The sequence below is a fragment of the Pan paniscus genome, chromosome 12, assembly GCF_029289425.2.
Source record: "Pan paniscus chromosome 12, NHGRI_mPanPan1-v2.0_pri, whole genome shotgun sequence".
Taxonomy (NCBI): domain Eukaryota; kingdom Metazoa; phylum Chordata; class Mammalia; order Primates; family Hominidae; genus Pan; species Pan paniscus.
Genome location: NC_073261.2, coordinates 110969998 through 110986753, shown reverse-complemented (window position 1 = coordinate 110986753; position 16756 = coordinate 110969998). Strand labels below are relative to the sequence as shown.

The following is a 16756-nucleotide window of genomic DNA, read 5'->3' as shown; positions in this document are numbered from 1 at the left end:
ACTCTTCCCCCAGATACCTAAAAACTAGTAATACCCTCACCTATTCCAAGTCTTTGCAAGTCACCTTCCTCAATGAGGGTAATGTGGCCACCATATTTCAAACTAGAACTTGCCCCCTACTCTCCCACCCTTCCACTCTCCATCTCTGATTATTTTTTTCCCATAATACTTAGCTCCTCACGTACTTTATATTCATTGTTTGTTGTCTGTCACTCCCTCGAAAAGTTCCACAAGGAAGATATACCCTAAGCACCTGGAACAGTATGTGGCACAGAGTAGGAAATCAATAAATGCTTATTGAATGAATAAATGAATAAATAAAAATGGAAAATCACTGAAATCAGAAATATGGAAAATCATTGAAATCATGAAATACTATACAAGCTTCTTTTCTTACCTGTAAGTATCATCTACATAACCATAATAATAATCATACTATAGGACGGGCACGGTGGCTCACACCTGTAATCCCAGCACTTTGGGAGGCCGAGGTGGGCGGATCACGAGGTCAGGAGATCGAAACCATCCTGGCTAACATGGTGAAACCCCGTCTCTACTAAAAATACAAAAAATTGGCTGGGCGTGGTGGCAGGCGCCTATAGTCCCAGCTACTCGGGAGGCTGAGGCAGGACAATGGCATGAACCCAAGAGGCAGAGCTTGCAGTGAGCCGAGACTGCGCCACTGCACTCCAGCCTGGGCAGCAGAGTGAGACTCCATCTCAAAAAATAAAAATAAAAAATACTATAAAATTATGATATAACAGGATTTAACATATAACAGGAGAACAAAGTGAAAATTCTTTGTGCATACTCGTGGTAGAGTAAGAAAACTAAATATCCATCTTCCACAAAGGGAAGTAAATAAACATTGTGTAAAATTGGAATCAAGAAGTACAATGTAAGCTTTTTATTTAAATGTATGAAAACAATAAAAAGAATCAATTAAAATAGCTAAAAGTGGTTACCTTTGGAAAGCAAGAAGTTGGGTGGAGGAGTCAGTTTTTAAAACTAAACACTTGAAATTATGTGCAAATACAACTCATAAAAATTAAATGTAAATATAAGAAAAAATTTTTAAGAAAAGTCACATCTTGGTAAAAAAAAATACTCATTATGCATATAATAGACTAAGAATTAATATCTAGATTATATAAAAATGTCAACAACAAACCCCCTATCAAAAGAAAAGAAACAAAACCAGCATTTCATAGATGAGAAAACATGAATGGCCGATAACATATGAAAAGCTACTCAGTTTCATCAGTAACCAGGGAAGTACAAATTAAAACCAGAGTGACATGTTCTTTTACACCTACCAAATCAGCAAACATTTAAAAGTCTCACACCATCAAGAGTACTAACGAGAATGTGAAACGAGAGACACTTTCATAAGCTGCTGTTGGGACTGTAAACTGGCACAAATACTCTGGAAAACATTTGACATTATCTAGTAAAGTTGAAGATGTACTAACCTGACAATCCAGCATTGGCACTCCTAGTTACATATCCTATAGAAACTTTTGAACATATATATCAGAGGAATGCATAATTATTTCTACCACAGTACTATCTTTATAACAAAAAAATCAGAAACAAACCAAATTTTCATCTATAGGAGAATGAATAAATATGTTGCAAATTATTTGTAAAATGAAATGTCCTAAATAGTAGTTAAAAATGAATAAACTAAAGCAAAACGTGCACCAAAAAGGAAGTCACGAAGTGAGACTTGTATGTCTTCTGTGTGATTCCATTTACGTGAAGTCAAAACAGCAAAACTAAATATGAATGAGTGATAAAACTATAAAGAAAGCAAGAAAATCATATACACAAAACTCAGGACAGTAATCATCTCTAGAAAGGAGACGATGGGATCGGGGAAGAGCACAAGGTGGACTTCGGGGGGTGTGTGTGCGTGTGTGTGTGTGTGTGTGTGTGTGTGTGTGTTCTAGTATAAAAATTTCATAATAATAAAGTCCTGAACTAAACACAGACATATGACTGAATAGAATACAAACCTGCATACATTTCCAAAGAAAAAGACTTAAGTATACTGAGATTCCAAGTTAAGGACTTGTCAATAAACACAGAGTAAATCTCAAAATTCAAAAACTCAAGATACGTTTGTCTTATTCAAAATATGATACTCTTCCCATTTATGAAACCAAATATTTAGCTTGGCTATCCTATAAAACATATATGGCTTCTGTTCTCAAATAACGAAATTAAAGGGGAGAAATTACTGGAAGTAGAAAATGCCATAAGGTTTCTAGTAAGCCTCAATGTAGATGCAACTACACAGAAAAGTGGCATATGTGAATGATGGGACACAGTTGCTGGAAGGAACTGTGCAACATCGGTGCAGCGGTAACTAGCAAGGAAAGAAAGAAGGGAAGTAGCATCTACTGAGGCCGTTCTGTGTGAGGGCACTTTATATACAGCACTAGTTCTCTCACTAATTCTCTTGAGTTATGTATCATACTCATTTTACAGATGAGAAAAATAAGGTCCAGGGGGTTAAAAGAGGAGAATAAATTCCTCATTGAATATTCCCAGTGCCCCATCTGGCTCAGAAGAGCTCAGTGAGCCAGATAGAGAAGCATGAATAATCAGATGACAACAGTATTATAGATATTAAAGATAACTACGCACAAGAGGAGGAAATTAAGAAGTCAACATAAGAATCAGAATAGTTTCTTCTATCTGAATCTATGCCAACATTTCTATGTCCCACTAAATATGAGAACAAATGGTTACTTACCTGTGACCAGGGTGGTAAATAGCTGTGTTGATTCCATGAGGATAATGACTACTGAAGCTGAAACAGTGACTTTCTTGGTAGCTCTGATTTGTTCCAACACTAAATTTAAGAAGGTATGAAAGAAGTAAATACCATTAAACCATAATGAATATCACTAAATACCCAATAAAATGTTTAGAATTTAAAAGACAGACAATACCAAATATTGCTGAGGATATAAAACAACCAGAACTCGGATACGTCACAATGAGAAGGTAATTGATAAAACCACTTGGTAAAAAGTGTAGTTTTTTATAAAAATAAACTATGTCTCCCCTATGACCCAGCAATCCCACTTGAAGATATTGACCCAAGAGAAATGAAAATGTATATCCATAAAGACTTGTACAAGAATGGTTGTAACAGCATTATTTGCAGGGGCCAAGAACTGGAAACAGGATTCTATCAATAGAAGAATGGATTTTTAAAATCATGAGCTATTCATACAATAAAATACTAATTGTCAGTAAAAAGAAATAAACTAGTGATGTATGTAAAAATGTGAATGAATCTCAAAATATGATGAATGAAAGAAGACTTAGATAAAAGAGTACATACTACAGTCATTCCTAGGCATCCTTGGGGAACTGGATCCAGGATGCTCAGAGGATAACAAAATCTGTAAGTGTTTAAGCCCTTGATATAAAATGGCATAGTAGGCCAGGCGCAGTGGCTCACGCCTGCTATCCCAGCACTTTGGGAGGCTAAGGCGGGCAGATCACAACGTCAGGAGATCGAGATCATCCTGACTAACATGATGAAACCCTGTGTCTACTAAAATTACAAAAAAATTAGCCAGGTTTGGTGGCAGGCACCTGCAGTCCCAGCTACTTGGGATGCTGAGGCAGGAGAATGGCATGAACCCGGGAGGCAGAGCTTGCAGTGAGCCAAGATCACTCAACTGCACTCCAGCCTGGGTGACAGAGCAAGACTCCGTCTCAGAAATAAATAAATAAATAAAAATTTAAAAATAAAATAAAATGGCATAGTATTTTCATATAACCCACACATATCCTCCTGTATAATTTGAATCATCTCTAGATTCCTTATAATACCCAATACAATATAAATGCTATGTAAATAGTAGTTATACTATATTGTTCAGAGAATGACAAGAAAAAGTCTGTACATGTTCAATACAGACACAATTTTTGAATGTTTTCAATCCACAGTATCAAATCTACAAATGCAGAACCCACAGATACAGAGGGATGACTGTATATTATTCCATTAACGTAAATTATTAGAATAGGCAAAACTAATCTGTGATTTTAAAAAAATTTTAAACACTAGTTGTTCTGGGAGTGGGTATGGAAAGAGATTTACTGGGAAGGGGCATGAGGGAACTTTCTAGCATGATGGTAATGTTCCGTGTCTTGACAGAGGTTTGAATTGCACAAATGTACGCATTTGTCATAACTCACTAGCTGGTATAATCAAGATGTATGCATTTCACTGCATGCAAATTTTACCTCAAAAGGAAGAAAACTACAAGCAAATATTAAACTCTAATAATATGCATGCTAAAGCATTTGAGTACTGATATGTCCAACTTACTACGAAATGATTAATAGCCGGATAGAGGGGTGGATATATGAATAGAAATATGATATAGCAAGCACAGTAAAATCCTAATTGTAGAACCCAAGTGGAAGTAATGGGTGTTCACCACACCACTCTTTCAAATTCCCTATTATATTTGCAATTTTTCATAATAGACAGAAAGCAAAAAAAAAGAAATACCAAAATCTGACATTAAACCAGAGAAATAAACATTATTTCAAATATGGCTTCCAAAGCACATTTTTACCTTACAAGGTAACTTCTAAGTTCTCCTCGGTAATTGATGACCAGGAGTTCTGCAGACCACTGTGCACTTGCTTTATATTCTAAAAATATCAACCCAGCAATGGCATAGCTTAAGTCACCTATAAAACTAGATGCCTACAGAAGAGGGGGAAATTAAGTTACTAAAAAAAAAAAAAACTAGATAAAAGTTAACACATGCATAATTAGAGAATATCTGATACACTGGCTTCAGGTACACTTTATGTCAGATAACTTCAGAATTGCTCTGTATACTCAAGAATCATGCAAGTCAGAATGCCTAGAGCTAGACACCCATATCTAAACCAGCCCTCTCAGACCCAGGCTGAAACCACAGCAGCCCCTTTGAAGATGATGTTCACCTACATAGGAAATTTCTATTCAAATTGTATGTCAATTGCAGAAAAAAACAAAGATAATGCCACCATTCAGCCTCAAAAAACTCTAAGAGCTTGTTTAAAGATAGAAGCTTCCAAATGTTAATTTCCACTGCCAGCAGTAGCCTGTGGTAAAAAAGTCTCCAGTTTCCATTTGCCTAATCAGCAACCTAAAGGAAACTACACATAAAATACTCACTCAATGTTAACCTTTCTCCATTAACCAAATACCAGGCTGAACTGCTAAAGATTTGAAGGCCTGTATACCTTGGGAAGCACACAAAATAAAGTTTATCACCCATGAAGGGGATTCGAATATGCCGACACAAAATATGCCACTTTGGCATAAGGATTATTTTGAGCTGAAGGCAACTGAGAATCAACAGATGCAGGAAAAATTCTTTGCCCTCCCCTTAACTGCCTAAAAACAAGGCAAAAATTTATCTTTGTGACAGTGCTCCTCAGTACCAGGAGGAGGAGATGGACTCATCCCTGGAAACCAGAAGTCATACCAAGATGAGTCTGTGTAAACAGACCTTATTAAAATCCCTTTCTTCCATTAATTTGTCCCATGCATTTCTTAGTCACTTTCCCACAATTTACCACCTCAAAAAGCCAAAATTCCCTTTCCTTTGTCTAGTCACATCTCAACAATTTATATCCCTCTATTAAAATGGTATATAAGGCTGGATGGGGTGGCTCACATCTGTAATCCCAACACATTGAGAGGCCAAGGTGGAAGGACCACTTCAAGTCAGGAGTCCAAGACCCAGCCTGGACAGCAAAGCAAGATTCTGTCTTTACAAAAAGTTTAAAAGACTAGCCAGGTGTGGCTGCACTATGATCATTATCATTACACCACTGTGCTCCAGCCTGGGCAACAGCAAGACTCTATCTTTAAAAAAAGAAAAAATGGTATATAAGCCTGAGTCTAACCACTTCTTTGAGCTTTCACGTCTTTTCTGAGAAGCTCCCTGTACATGTAAAAATATTAACATCAATAAAAACTGTACAACTTTTCTCCTGTTAATCTGTCTTTTGTCAGTTTAATTTGCAGGCCCCTAGCTGCTAAATTTAAGCAGGCAGAGAAAAAGTTTTTCCTCCCAATCACCCCTGAATGGTTCCTCATTGTCTAGAACCACACAGTCAACACTTGATACATGGCTAGTCCAAATTGAGATATGTCATAAATATAAAAATACACATCAAATTTCAAAGATTTAAAATCAAAGAAAGAGCATAAACTATCACATTAATAATGTTTTATATTGATTACATGTTGAAATAATATTTTGGATATATTGGGTGATATAAAATACAGTATTAAATAAATTTCACCTGTTTCTTATTTTAGCTTCTCATTGTAGTTACTATTAAATAAACTTCACCTGTAGTTATTGTATACGTGATCAAATATAAAATTACATTTGAGCACACATACAGCTCATATTGTATTTCTTTTAGCCAGAAATAGTCTAGAAAATAAGAATCCAGACTCCTTAGTTTGGCTAAGATTCCCAGAGTATGAGCACAACACACGTTTTTAGTTTCTCCGCTCATTATTTCTGAAAAAAAAATCATTATCTATATCATTGGTTTTCAACCCTAGCTTCTCACTAGAATCAGCTAAAAGCTTATAAACAATATTGATACCCAGGCCCCACAAAGATCAAATGAATCAGAATCTCTGTGAGTAGCGCCTGGGCAATCTGGTAATTTGTTTTTTTCTTTTCCTTATAAAGCTCCCCAGGTGATTCTAAGATACAGCCAGAGTGAGAACCACTGTTCTATCTGACCTTGTATCTCGTTCAGTTGATGACGGAGGATACAAACTAAAAAGCACTATATTCCTAGAAGAGACATTATTCACGGAATTGTCATACAAAAGTCATTTTGTTCCCACTCAATCTTAGTTTTCTAGACAAAATGAGAACATCTGCCCAACCTACTCAAAGGGCTGTTGTGAATATAAAATCATAATATATATCAAAGGCATTAATAAAGAATAAAATAGTATACAAATACAAATTACTACTACCATTTGTTTTTCTCTACTCGCCTTTTCAATTTCTATTTCCTGTAGGGTAACAAATTCCAACTCCTCTTGAAGTTGTTCCTGTTGTGACAGACCACTGACTTCTTTCTGTCACTAGAGCTTTATCACAACTTTCTGTACCTATATTTAGTGTTTACTTACTACCACGTGGTTTACATCTGGATAGTGTATTACAAAATACAAGGAATAAATATTGCATGCATACAGATTTCTAACTAGATTCTGGGCGTCTTAAGTCCACAGCTTATTATTCTGATTTATATTTGTATTATCCCCCCCTTCACACTCTTTTATTCAAGTACCTATACATACATGACACTGAAAAAACTATGTTTTCAATTTAAGCTATGTACATACCGGGGAAATGACAAAGAGTTCACTTCCCATGAGATCAAACACCCTCACAGTTCCTGTGCTTTCGGCATAGGCCAGTAGGGTACAATCGTAACTCCATGCTACCCGTCTCCACTGGGGTTTCGGGTCTTTCGGAACTAGAACAAAAGAAAACAAGAGGTGCTTTTAACAATATATTACAAAGATAGTTAGTGCTTTTAGTAACTGCAACTAAAGTAAGTATTCAAGTATAATAATTATGTCATCTCCTAAGGATCTCTAATAATGCTTCCCTCAATAAAAAAGAGCAGTTTCCAGAAACACACTTCAAGTAAGAGTGGGAAATACAAACCACTGCAACTATGCCCTATTTATTTTAGAAGCAAAGTCTACTGATGCGTGGTCTGATGAATGCTGAGCATCCCCTGGTCTGGTAAAGGCCCAGGAATAATACACCTCAAAATATCTGTAATACTCAGAGAGATCTAAAGCATACAGAATGGGTAGACAATAATTCTAATCCAATGAGTTCCACTCCTCTAAAAGCAAAAAATAAAAATTGCAACTTGATCTTTTAAATACATCAAATATAGATGCCAAGATACAAATTGGGACTATGCTAACATTATATTAGAAAGGGGGGAAATATATATATATATACACACACACACACTCACACACATATACATACATACATAGAAAGAGGCAGGTAAATCAAGAACTCATGAGTCAATCACACAATTTCAAGATTTTGATAATCAACAACTTAATAATTCTAATAACTCAGCAACTGAATTTTTTTCTGTTCTAAATTTTCAGTAAAATAGAGAGAAAGGCTATCAGCTGCAAAAGAAGAAAAAGAGGATGTGAAACTCTACGTTAGATTTGTTTGAGGCTTTTTATTGTTTTGTTTGCTTCGGTTTCGTCTTATTGGAATCTCAGAACTGAGGAGTTAGGTAGATAGACAAGTGTTCTTCCTTTCCCAACAAGAATTCAAAATGAGTAGGAGACTCAAGGTGTCACCTTGAGTCAAGAGTAGAACAAAACCCAGAACATCAGCATCCTGTCTTTCCATGCAGTGCAGGTGTCATTACAACACACTGCCTCTCCACCAGAGCCTTACAATTGCCTCAAAAATGCTCCAAAAACGTATGGCCTTCTTTTGATGCCTCTGCCACTATCCCAGCTCAGGTCTCACCATCTCCTGCTTGGCCTACTAACAGGTCTTCTGCCATCTGTCTCTTCCCTTCTATTCCTTCCTCCATACTATCAGACGATATCTTTCTAAAATAACAAGATAAACAGATCACATTCTTCTGCCACTTTAAAAGTCCTGAAGGTTCTCCATTTCCAACAGAATCAAGTCCAAATGCCTCAATATATATGAAAGGCCCTTCCCAAAAGGCCCCATTGTAGCTTTCCAGTTTTGCCTTCTACCACTTCCTCTGTCATATACCTTATAACCCGCTCATACCACGACAACCTGGCAAATGAGCAAATATATGCCTTTTTTTTTTTTTTTTTTTTGAGATAGAGTCTCACTCTGTCACCCAGACTGGAGTACAGTGGCGCGATCTGGGCTCACTGCAACCTCCATCTCCTGGGCTCAAGCAATTCTCCTGCCTCAGCCTCCTGAGTAGCTTGGAGTACAGGCGTGTGCCACTAAGCCTGGCTAATTTTTTTGTATTTTTAGTAGAGACGGGATTTCACCATGTTGGCCAGGCTGGTCTTGAACTCCTGACCTCAAGTAATCCGCCCGCCTCAGCCTCCCAAAGTGCTGGAATTACAGGCGTGAGCCACCGCACCCCGCCCATACGTGCCTTTTATACATATTGCTGCTCTACCTAGACTGTTCATCTCCAATCTTACTCATCCTTCCAGGTCTAGTTTGTTACCTCCTCCTTCCTTGACACCCTTGAAAACTGGCTGCTCTGTGCCACCAAATATTCTGTACATACCTCTTTCATAGCATTTATCACATCATATTGTTGTTTACCTATTTGCCCCACAAGTCTCTGAGCTCACTGAAATCAGAAACAATGTCTTATTCAACATTCTATTCCCAGGACCTGGAATACAAAGTGATTAATGTTTCACTAACGAGTGACACCTATGTCTCTCAGAAAAAAAAATCTCTATTAACAGGGCAAGGTAATGGTAAGAGCTCACCATCCCTCCAGGACTACCAATGAAATGTGAATTCTATAACGGAAGTCATCTATCTACCTAAAAGAAATAATGTGTAGAGTTCAGACTTCCCTTAACTTTGTAATATATATTCTAGGGAATATATGAGGAAAGTACACCAGACATCAACGATTTTCTTCATTTTGATTATTTATCAATAGGTTAAAAGTATACAAAAAAATCCCGGAGAGGTCATTCAGCATGGATAAGTCTAATTAATTTTATTAAAGCCTAACAAGATACTGCATACATTCTGGAACAGCCATTTTTGTAAGTGGGAATAATTTTTTCTAAAAAATCAATTCCCTGTCTTTAGACTGCTAAAATAAAAAATCAAACTTCAAAGCAGGCACAGGTGCAAAATAACAAAAGAATAAAAAATTGACATATGCACAGATGCTACATAAAAACCAGCAAGATGACAATTTTCCCCTGAAAATATTTATGTGCTAAGGAAACACTACCATGTGATAACAGATTTTTCCTCTTATTTCATTTTGATAAGATAAACAGATTCTATGCACTGCATTGCATCTGCAAGGGATTTGCTTTTATATGCTAGTTACAACCAGTAACTCCAGAAAACTCAGCAGGTGTTTTGACCTAGATAAAAATATTTTTTCATTACAAGATAAGATTTCACATAACAATGTGAAAATAAAGACTTTATCACTGGATTTTTCCAGTTGCTCGTGTGGCTTGGGAAAGGAATGAACAGTACAGATTTTTACAAAGCAAGAGTCAAATGAAGTTGTCTGAAAAGTATGCAAGAAACACTGATGGTAAAAGTTAACCAGCAAATTGACAACTGACACGTGCATGGTGAAATCAAGTCTATACCCCCCAACTCATATTTTCATCAGCTGTAGCTCCTCAAATCTGCCCAGTTGCCAAGCTCTTTCCCATCTCACAGCTTTTGTGGATGCTATTTTCTCTGCCTGGAACATTCTTTCCCTAACACTCCACTGGCTTTTTTTCATCTTTCAAGTTTCACTTTAAATAGCACTTCCTTAGAAGGCTATTCTGTGACCACCCTAAGTAGCCTCTGAGCCCCATTATTTTCCACCAGTCCAATGATTTCATGTCCTTCACAGCTCTTACACCAAATAATCATACATTTGTTTGTTATATCAGTCCATTTTCATGCTGTTGATAAGACATATCTGAGACTGGGCAATTTACAAAAGAAAGAGGTTTAATTGAATTTACAGTTCCATGTGGCTAGGGAAGCCTCACAATCATGGTGGAAGGCAAGGAGGAGCAAGACCCATCTTGCATGGATGGCAGCAGGCAAAGAGAATGAGGAAGATGCAAAAGCAGAAACCCCCGATAAAACCATCAGATCTCGTGAGACTTATTCACTATCACAAGAACAATATGGGTGAAACTGCCACCCATGATTCAATCATCTCCTACTGGGTCCCTCCCGCAACACGTGGGAGTTATGGGAGTACAAATCAAGATGAGATTTGGGTGGGGACACAGAGCCAAATCATATCATTTGTCAGACATTTTATTGTCTGCCTTATTTGTTAATCTATAAATTCCAAAATGTCAGGAGCTGTGTCTATTTTGTTCATAATGTTTATGACCAGTGCCTAGTACTCTGGTGGGACATAACAAACACCCAAATTCTCAAGGAGCAGACTTCAATCCAGTGCCCATTTACCCAAACTAGCAATGGAAATGAGCAAGGATTTAAAAATAATAAACACTGGGTTCTTGTCTCAGTGCTACCACAAGACACCTGGGTATGACCCTGGGTATGGTCTCAGTTTCCTCATTTTCATAGTGAATTCAATGAACAATCTCTCATATATATACATTCTTTACTTCCAAGTCAAGTCAAGAACCAGTGAGCAAGGGCAAACTAGTGGGAGTGGAAAGACATCAGAGAAGCCAAATATGTAAATGTTAATAGTGTCGCCAGAAGAACACAAGAGAAAAACCTTAACAATTCTACAATAAGAAAGGCCTAAATATAAGAAACTCTGACTTTATAAAGAAAAAAAGTGACAAATGGTGGAGGGAGGGAGGGAGGAAGGAAGGAAGGCGGGAAAGAGGGAAGGAGGGAAGGGAGGAAGGGAAGAAGGGAGGGAGGGAATTCTCTATGGGAAAAGATGCCACAACAAATTTAAAATCAATTGGATAAAAACAATAGGCATAAACTTTGCAAATTTGAAGAAATCTACAAAACTGCTTATCTAGAAGCTTAATGAACTTAAAGCAGGATAAACTCAAAAGCTATCAAGGCACATGATAATCAATGTCTGACAAACAATAATAAAGAGAAAATTTTAAAGTAGACAGAAGAAAGAAACACACCTTCTATCCAAGAAAACAATAGCAATGACTCCCAATTTCTTGTCAAAAACAAAACAATGACATCTTTAAAGAGCTGAAAGAGCCAGGCTCAGGGCTCATGCCTGTAATCCCAGCACTTTGAGAGGCCAAGGCGGACGGATAACGAGGTCAGCAGTTCGAGACCATCCTGTCCGAAATGGTGAAATCCTATCTCTACTAAAAAATACAAAACTTAGCTGGGTATTGTGGTGCATGCCTGTGATCCCAGCTGCTTAGGAGGCTGAGGCATGAGAACTGCTTGAACCCAGGAGGTGGAGGTTGCAGTGAGCCAAGATCGTGTCACTGCACTCCAGCCTAGGTGATAGAGCAAGACTCTGGCTGGCAAAAAAAAAAATATATCCAATACCCGCGCTATACCCAAGAACCAAATTCTTTTAAATGTGAAACATTCATGAAGACAGAATATATGCTAGGCCATAAATCAAGCCTCAATAAATGAAAAAGGTTAAAATCATGTTGTTTATGTTCTCTGGCAACAAAAGAATTAAATTAGACGTAATTAACAAAAAGATGCTTATATTAGAATAGGCTTAATTTATATATGAAAAAAGTTTAAATTCAGTAATCTAAATTTCCACCTTCCATCTATAACAATGAGAGCAAATTAAATCCTGTATGCAGAAGAAAGGAAGTAATAAGGGCAAAAATCAAGGTAAGCAAAAAAAGAAATCCATAAAACCCAAAATTTTTTCTTGAAGAATATTAACAAATGGACAAAACTCTGGCCTGACTGATTTAAGAGAAAAGGGAAAAATACCAAGTACAAATCTCAAAACCGAAACAGGGGACGTCAGTACAGATCCTACAGACAGAAGGGTAATAGGGAATATTATAAACATTAAGCCAATAATTTCTACAATTTAGGGAAAAATTCTACAAAAACTGAAATAAAAGGAAACCAAAATTTTAAAAAGCCTTATTAATTACTATTATTTTAACTAAACTCAAGATTTAAAATTGGTTAATTAAAAGACTGCTTACAAGAAAACTCCAAGTTTCACTGGTGAATTCCATCAAACATTTAAGGAAGAAATAATTCAATTCTACACAAATTGTTTCAGAAAATAAAAAAGGAGGGAACACTTGCCAACCCTTTTCAAACCAGCACTACTCCAATACCAAACCAGGAAGACGTTACAAAAGAGCAATCTAAATACCAATATCCTTCATGAACGCAGATGCAATAATCTGCTATGTTTTACACAATTATCTGCATAAATGCCTGATGATGATTTTCCCTTGCTGGTGGAATCAAATACAATATCTAGTTGCTTGCTGCTCAGAGATCAAGTTTATAAGCATTTCCTGGACTGTCTGGATAGCTGGGAGACCTATGTCCTAACACCTAAGACGCTATTCAGTAGAAATGATCAAAAAAGATACTCTGGAAAGTGCTTCTTAAACTTCAACCTAAAAATTACTCTTTTTTAACAACCTATCTTTAAGTGAAGAAATCAGATTACAAAACACTTATTTTCATAGAACATATCTACAGTAACAGGTACAGGAAAATGTCTGAAACAATAAATAAAATGTTGATAGTATTTATCTCTTGGTGGTGAGCTTATTTTTCTTTTCTTTTTTCTCACTTTTAGTTTCTAAAGTTTCTACGAAGAATGTGTATTATGTTTTCAATAGGAAAAAATTACTTCATCTAAACTTCCCAAAAAAGGGCAAATGGTTATCATATAATCTGAGGATCCTGAATCACAATCCTGGAACAAAATGCTTCATTTCAAAGTCTGGGTGTTTCAGTCGGGCATGGTGGCTCACGCCTGTAAGCCCAGCACTTTGGGAGACCGAGGCAGGTGGATCATTTGATGTCAGGATTTCGAGACCAGCCTGACCAAAATGGTGAAACCCCGACTCTACTAAAAACACAAAAATTAGCTGGGCATGGTGGCAGGTGCCTATAATCCCAGCTACTTGGAGTCTGAGGCAGGAGAATCACTTGAACTCGGGAGGTGGAGGTTGCAGTGAGCCTAGATGGTGCCACTGCACTCCAGCCTCAGTGACAGAGCCAGACTCCGTCTGAAAACAAAACAAAAAAACCAAGTCTGGGTGTTTCAAATAGTCTATCCTTCCCAACCTTTTTCATGTCAACACACAGAGAAAATCATATTTGTATGGCATCTAACAGTAAACTGATGAGGCTGCTGGAAGCCAGAGGCAACCAGGAGAAGTTCAAGCTGTCAGAGTGCCCACCCAGCCACGGGAAGGCTGATGGGACCTTACCATACCTATAGTAGGCAAGCTGTTGCGTACAGTTAGGAAACTCACATTTATGGTATCCCCAAATCAAAACTATGAAAAAATCTGTTGACTAACATAGTACAACTCTTTTTAAAAACTCTAATTTCGTGTGCTATTTTAGGTCATTATTCAGGTAGAAAGAGAAAACTGAATTCCTATTTATGGCCTAACAGAGCCAAAACAAGTTACAATCCACATTTAAAACATTCTCGAATGGCATGTATTTTATAAAACAATAATTGAAAAATATCAGAGTAGAACCAAATAGCTCCTATTTCAGTTTGTAGACTCTGCAATATGTAGTTTCAAAAATGCATTAACAACAATCTGGCTCCTTTTCTGCAGGCACACACATGAAATATCATTTGGCATATGGGAGTTATTCCCATAAAGATGAGTCAGATAACAAGCAAATGATCATTACCTCACATTATGTGAAATGGAAAGAAGCCATTAATGCAGTATTAAGGTCATAAATTCACACACACAGAAGCCAACAAAATAAAACATTAGCTCTCAAAGCATTATTTTCTTATCCTTGCTGCCACATTAACCGTACACACTAAAAACTCTGACAAATATTATAATTTGTATAAAATACAGAAGGGTGAAGCTTCCCATGTTCATGTTAATTTGTAGATTTCTCGATTTACCTACTGGCTAGGAGCAGGTATCTAACGCCAAAGCTCAAAAGAACCCCGTATATCTGAATCACTCCAACACTCTAAGCACGCTCCTCAGAAACCTATCTTAGGCCCCCCAAGCTCTCACCCAGTGAAAGGGCTGCACTGGGAAAAAGGCAATTGAATACCCACCAAATTATTCTTCTGGCAACTTCTTGACCTTTACATGTTATTTAAGCAAGGCCTGGTCTACTCTAATAAGCACTGGTGAGGAAACTACAGAAGGTATATTCAAAAAGGGCTAGAGCCCCAAGCTTTAGATATTCATACTTAAACACTACCTCCCCAAAAGGATTAGGCAAACAGGTCTTCTTATCCACCCTTATTGCTCTATTCATGCTATGTGTATACATGTATACATAAGGAATAAAAAATATTAATGCCATGACAGTTTTCCACAAATTTATACATGGATCTCTATAATATGTATAATATAGACAGTATTATATATAATGAATACATGTACACTTTTGTGAATTTCTAAAGTTAAATAAGAAACAGGCAAACATACTTTGTTGGTATATTCGTTCATCCATAAAAATCATTTGAATAGTTCCCAAGCGCCATTACCCACTTGATACGGTCAAAAATTGTGTGCCTACGATGTGTCAGGCACCGTGCTAAGCACGAAAAAAAAAGTTATATTGGGTGAGATATGACCCCTGCCATCAAATAATTTACAATCTAATTGGGAATCCGACAAGCAAATCAACAATTAAAAAAGAAATCAGGCAAGGCACAGTGGCTCATGCCTGTAATCCCAGCACTTTGGGAGGCTGAGGCAGGTGGATCACCTGAGGTCAGGAGTTCAAGACCAGCCTGGCCAACATAGTGAAACCCCATCTCTATCAAAAATACAAAAAAATGCCGGGTGTGACGGCACGCACCTGTAATCCCAGCTACTTCAGGAGGCTGAGGCAGGAGAATCACATGAACCTGGGAGGCAGAGGTTGCAGTGAGCTGAGATCGCACCACTGCACTCCAGACTGCGCAACAGAGCAAGACTTCATCTCAAAAAATATATATAAATTAAATCAATAAAAAAGGAAAGCAGGCTAAGTGCGTGCTGTGATATAGGCACAAGCAACTAGATGGGAAACATGAAGATGTACAAATGGTGGGAGCGAACACAGGGAGGAGAGCCGATGCTTGATCTAAAATATACAAGACTAATTAATTCAATATAAAGGTAGGAGCTTCCGAGAAAAGGAACCATCTGTACGTGAAGGCATGAAGAACACAATGGGGTTAGAAAATTGCACACTGTTTTGTACTAGAACATAAGACATATGGCAGGGGACTCTCACGGGATAGACAGGCTGATTGCGAAAAGTCTTTTATCGTAAATTAGAAAAAATGAACTGTATTCCAGTCAATAGCAAACAACTGAGAGATTTCAGGTAGAATTATAGTAACAGTAATTATAACAATAGCTTAACATCTCCTAAGTATTCATGATGTGTCAGACACTATGCCGAGAGTTTTACATACATTAATTCATATAATCTTTCCACAACTCAATTTATAAAATTATGCCCATTTTACAGATAATGAAACTGGGGCTCAGAGAGGTAACTTGCCCGAGGTTACTAGAAATCTAGAAAGCAGTTAAGTCAGATGTGAAGGGTTACCTGCTAGAATAGTGTTTTTTTAATGATCAATTTGCCAAGGAGTATAAAGTGTGGATTACTAGAGGGCATACAGAAGAAAACTTTGTCAGCAGACTGTTGTAAGAAACCAAGTAAAAAATGTTAAGAGCCTGAACTAAGGCTGTGATGGTGGAAGTACACAAGTTGAATAAAAGAGCTATTTAAACAGGCTGAGCACAGTGGCTCACGCCTGTAATGTCAGCACTTTGGGAGGCCAAGGTGGGAGG

The 16756-nt window shown here is 37.3% G+C and overlaps 1 protein-coding gene across 3 annotated transcripts in view; it reads right to left on the bottom strand.

The window, feature by feature from the left end:
* NBAS (NBAS subunit of NRZ tethering complex) overlaps positions 1-16756 on the bottom strand; it is a 393407-nt gene that overhangs the window by 364227 nt on the left and 12424 nt on the right. For all 3 annotated transcript variants that reach the window (XM_003826980.5, XM_034952644.3, XM_055108231.2), the window contains exons 7-9: positions 7418-7551; positions 4611-4744; positions 2762-2860 (exon numbers count right to left, since the gene is read on the bottom strand). In XM_003826980.5, coding sequence (XP_003827028.3) covers positions 2762-2860; positions 4611-4744; positions 7418-7551 — 367 coding nt within the window. The remainder of the gene's footprint in view (positions 1-2761; positions 2861-4610; positions 4745-7417; positions 7552-16756) is intronic.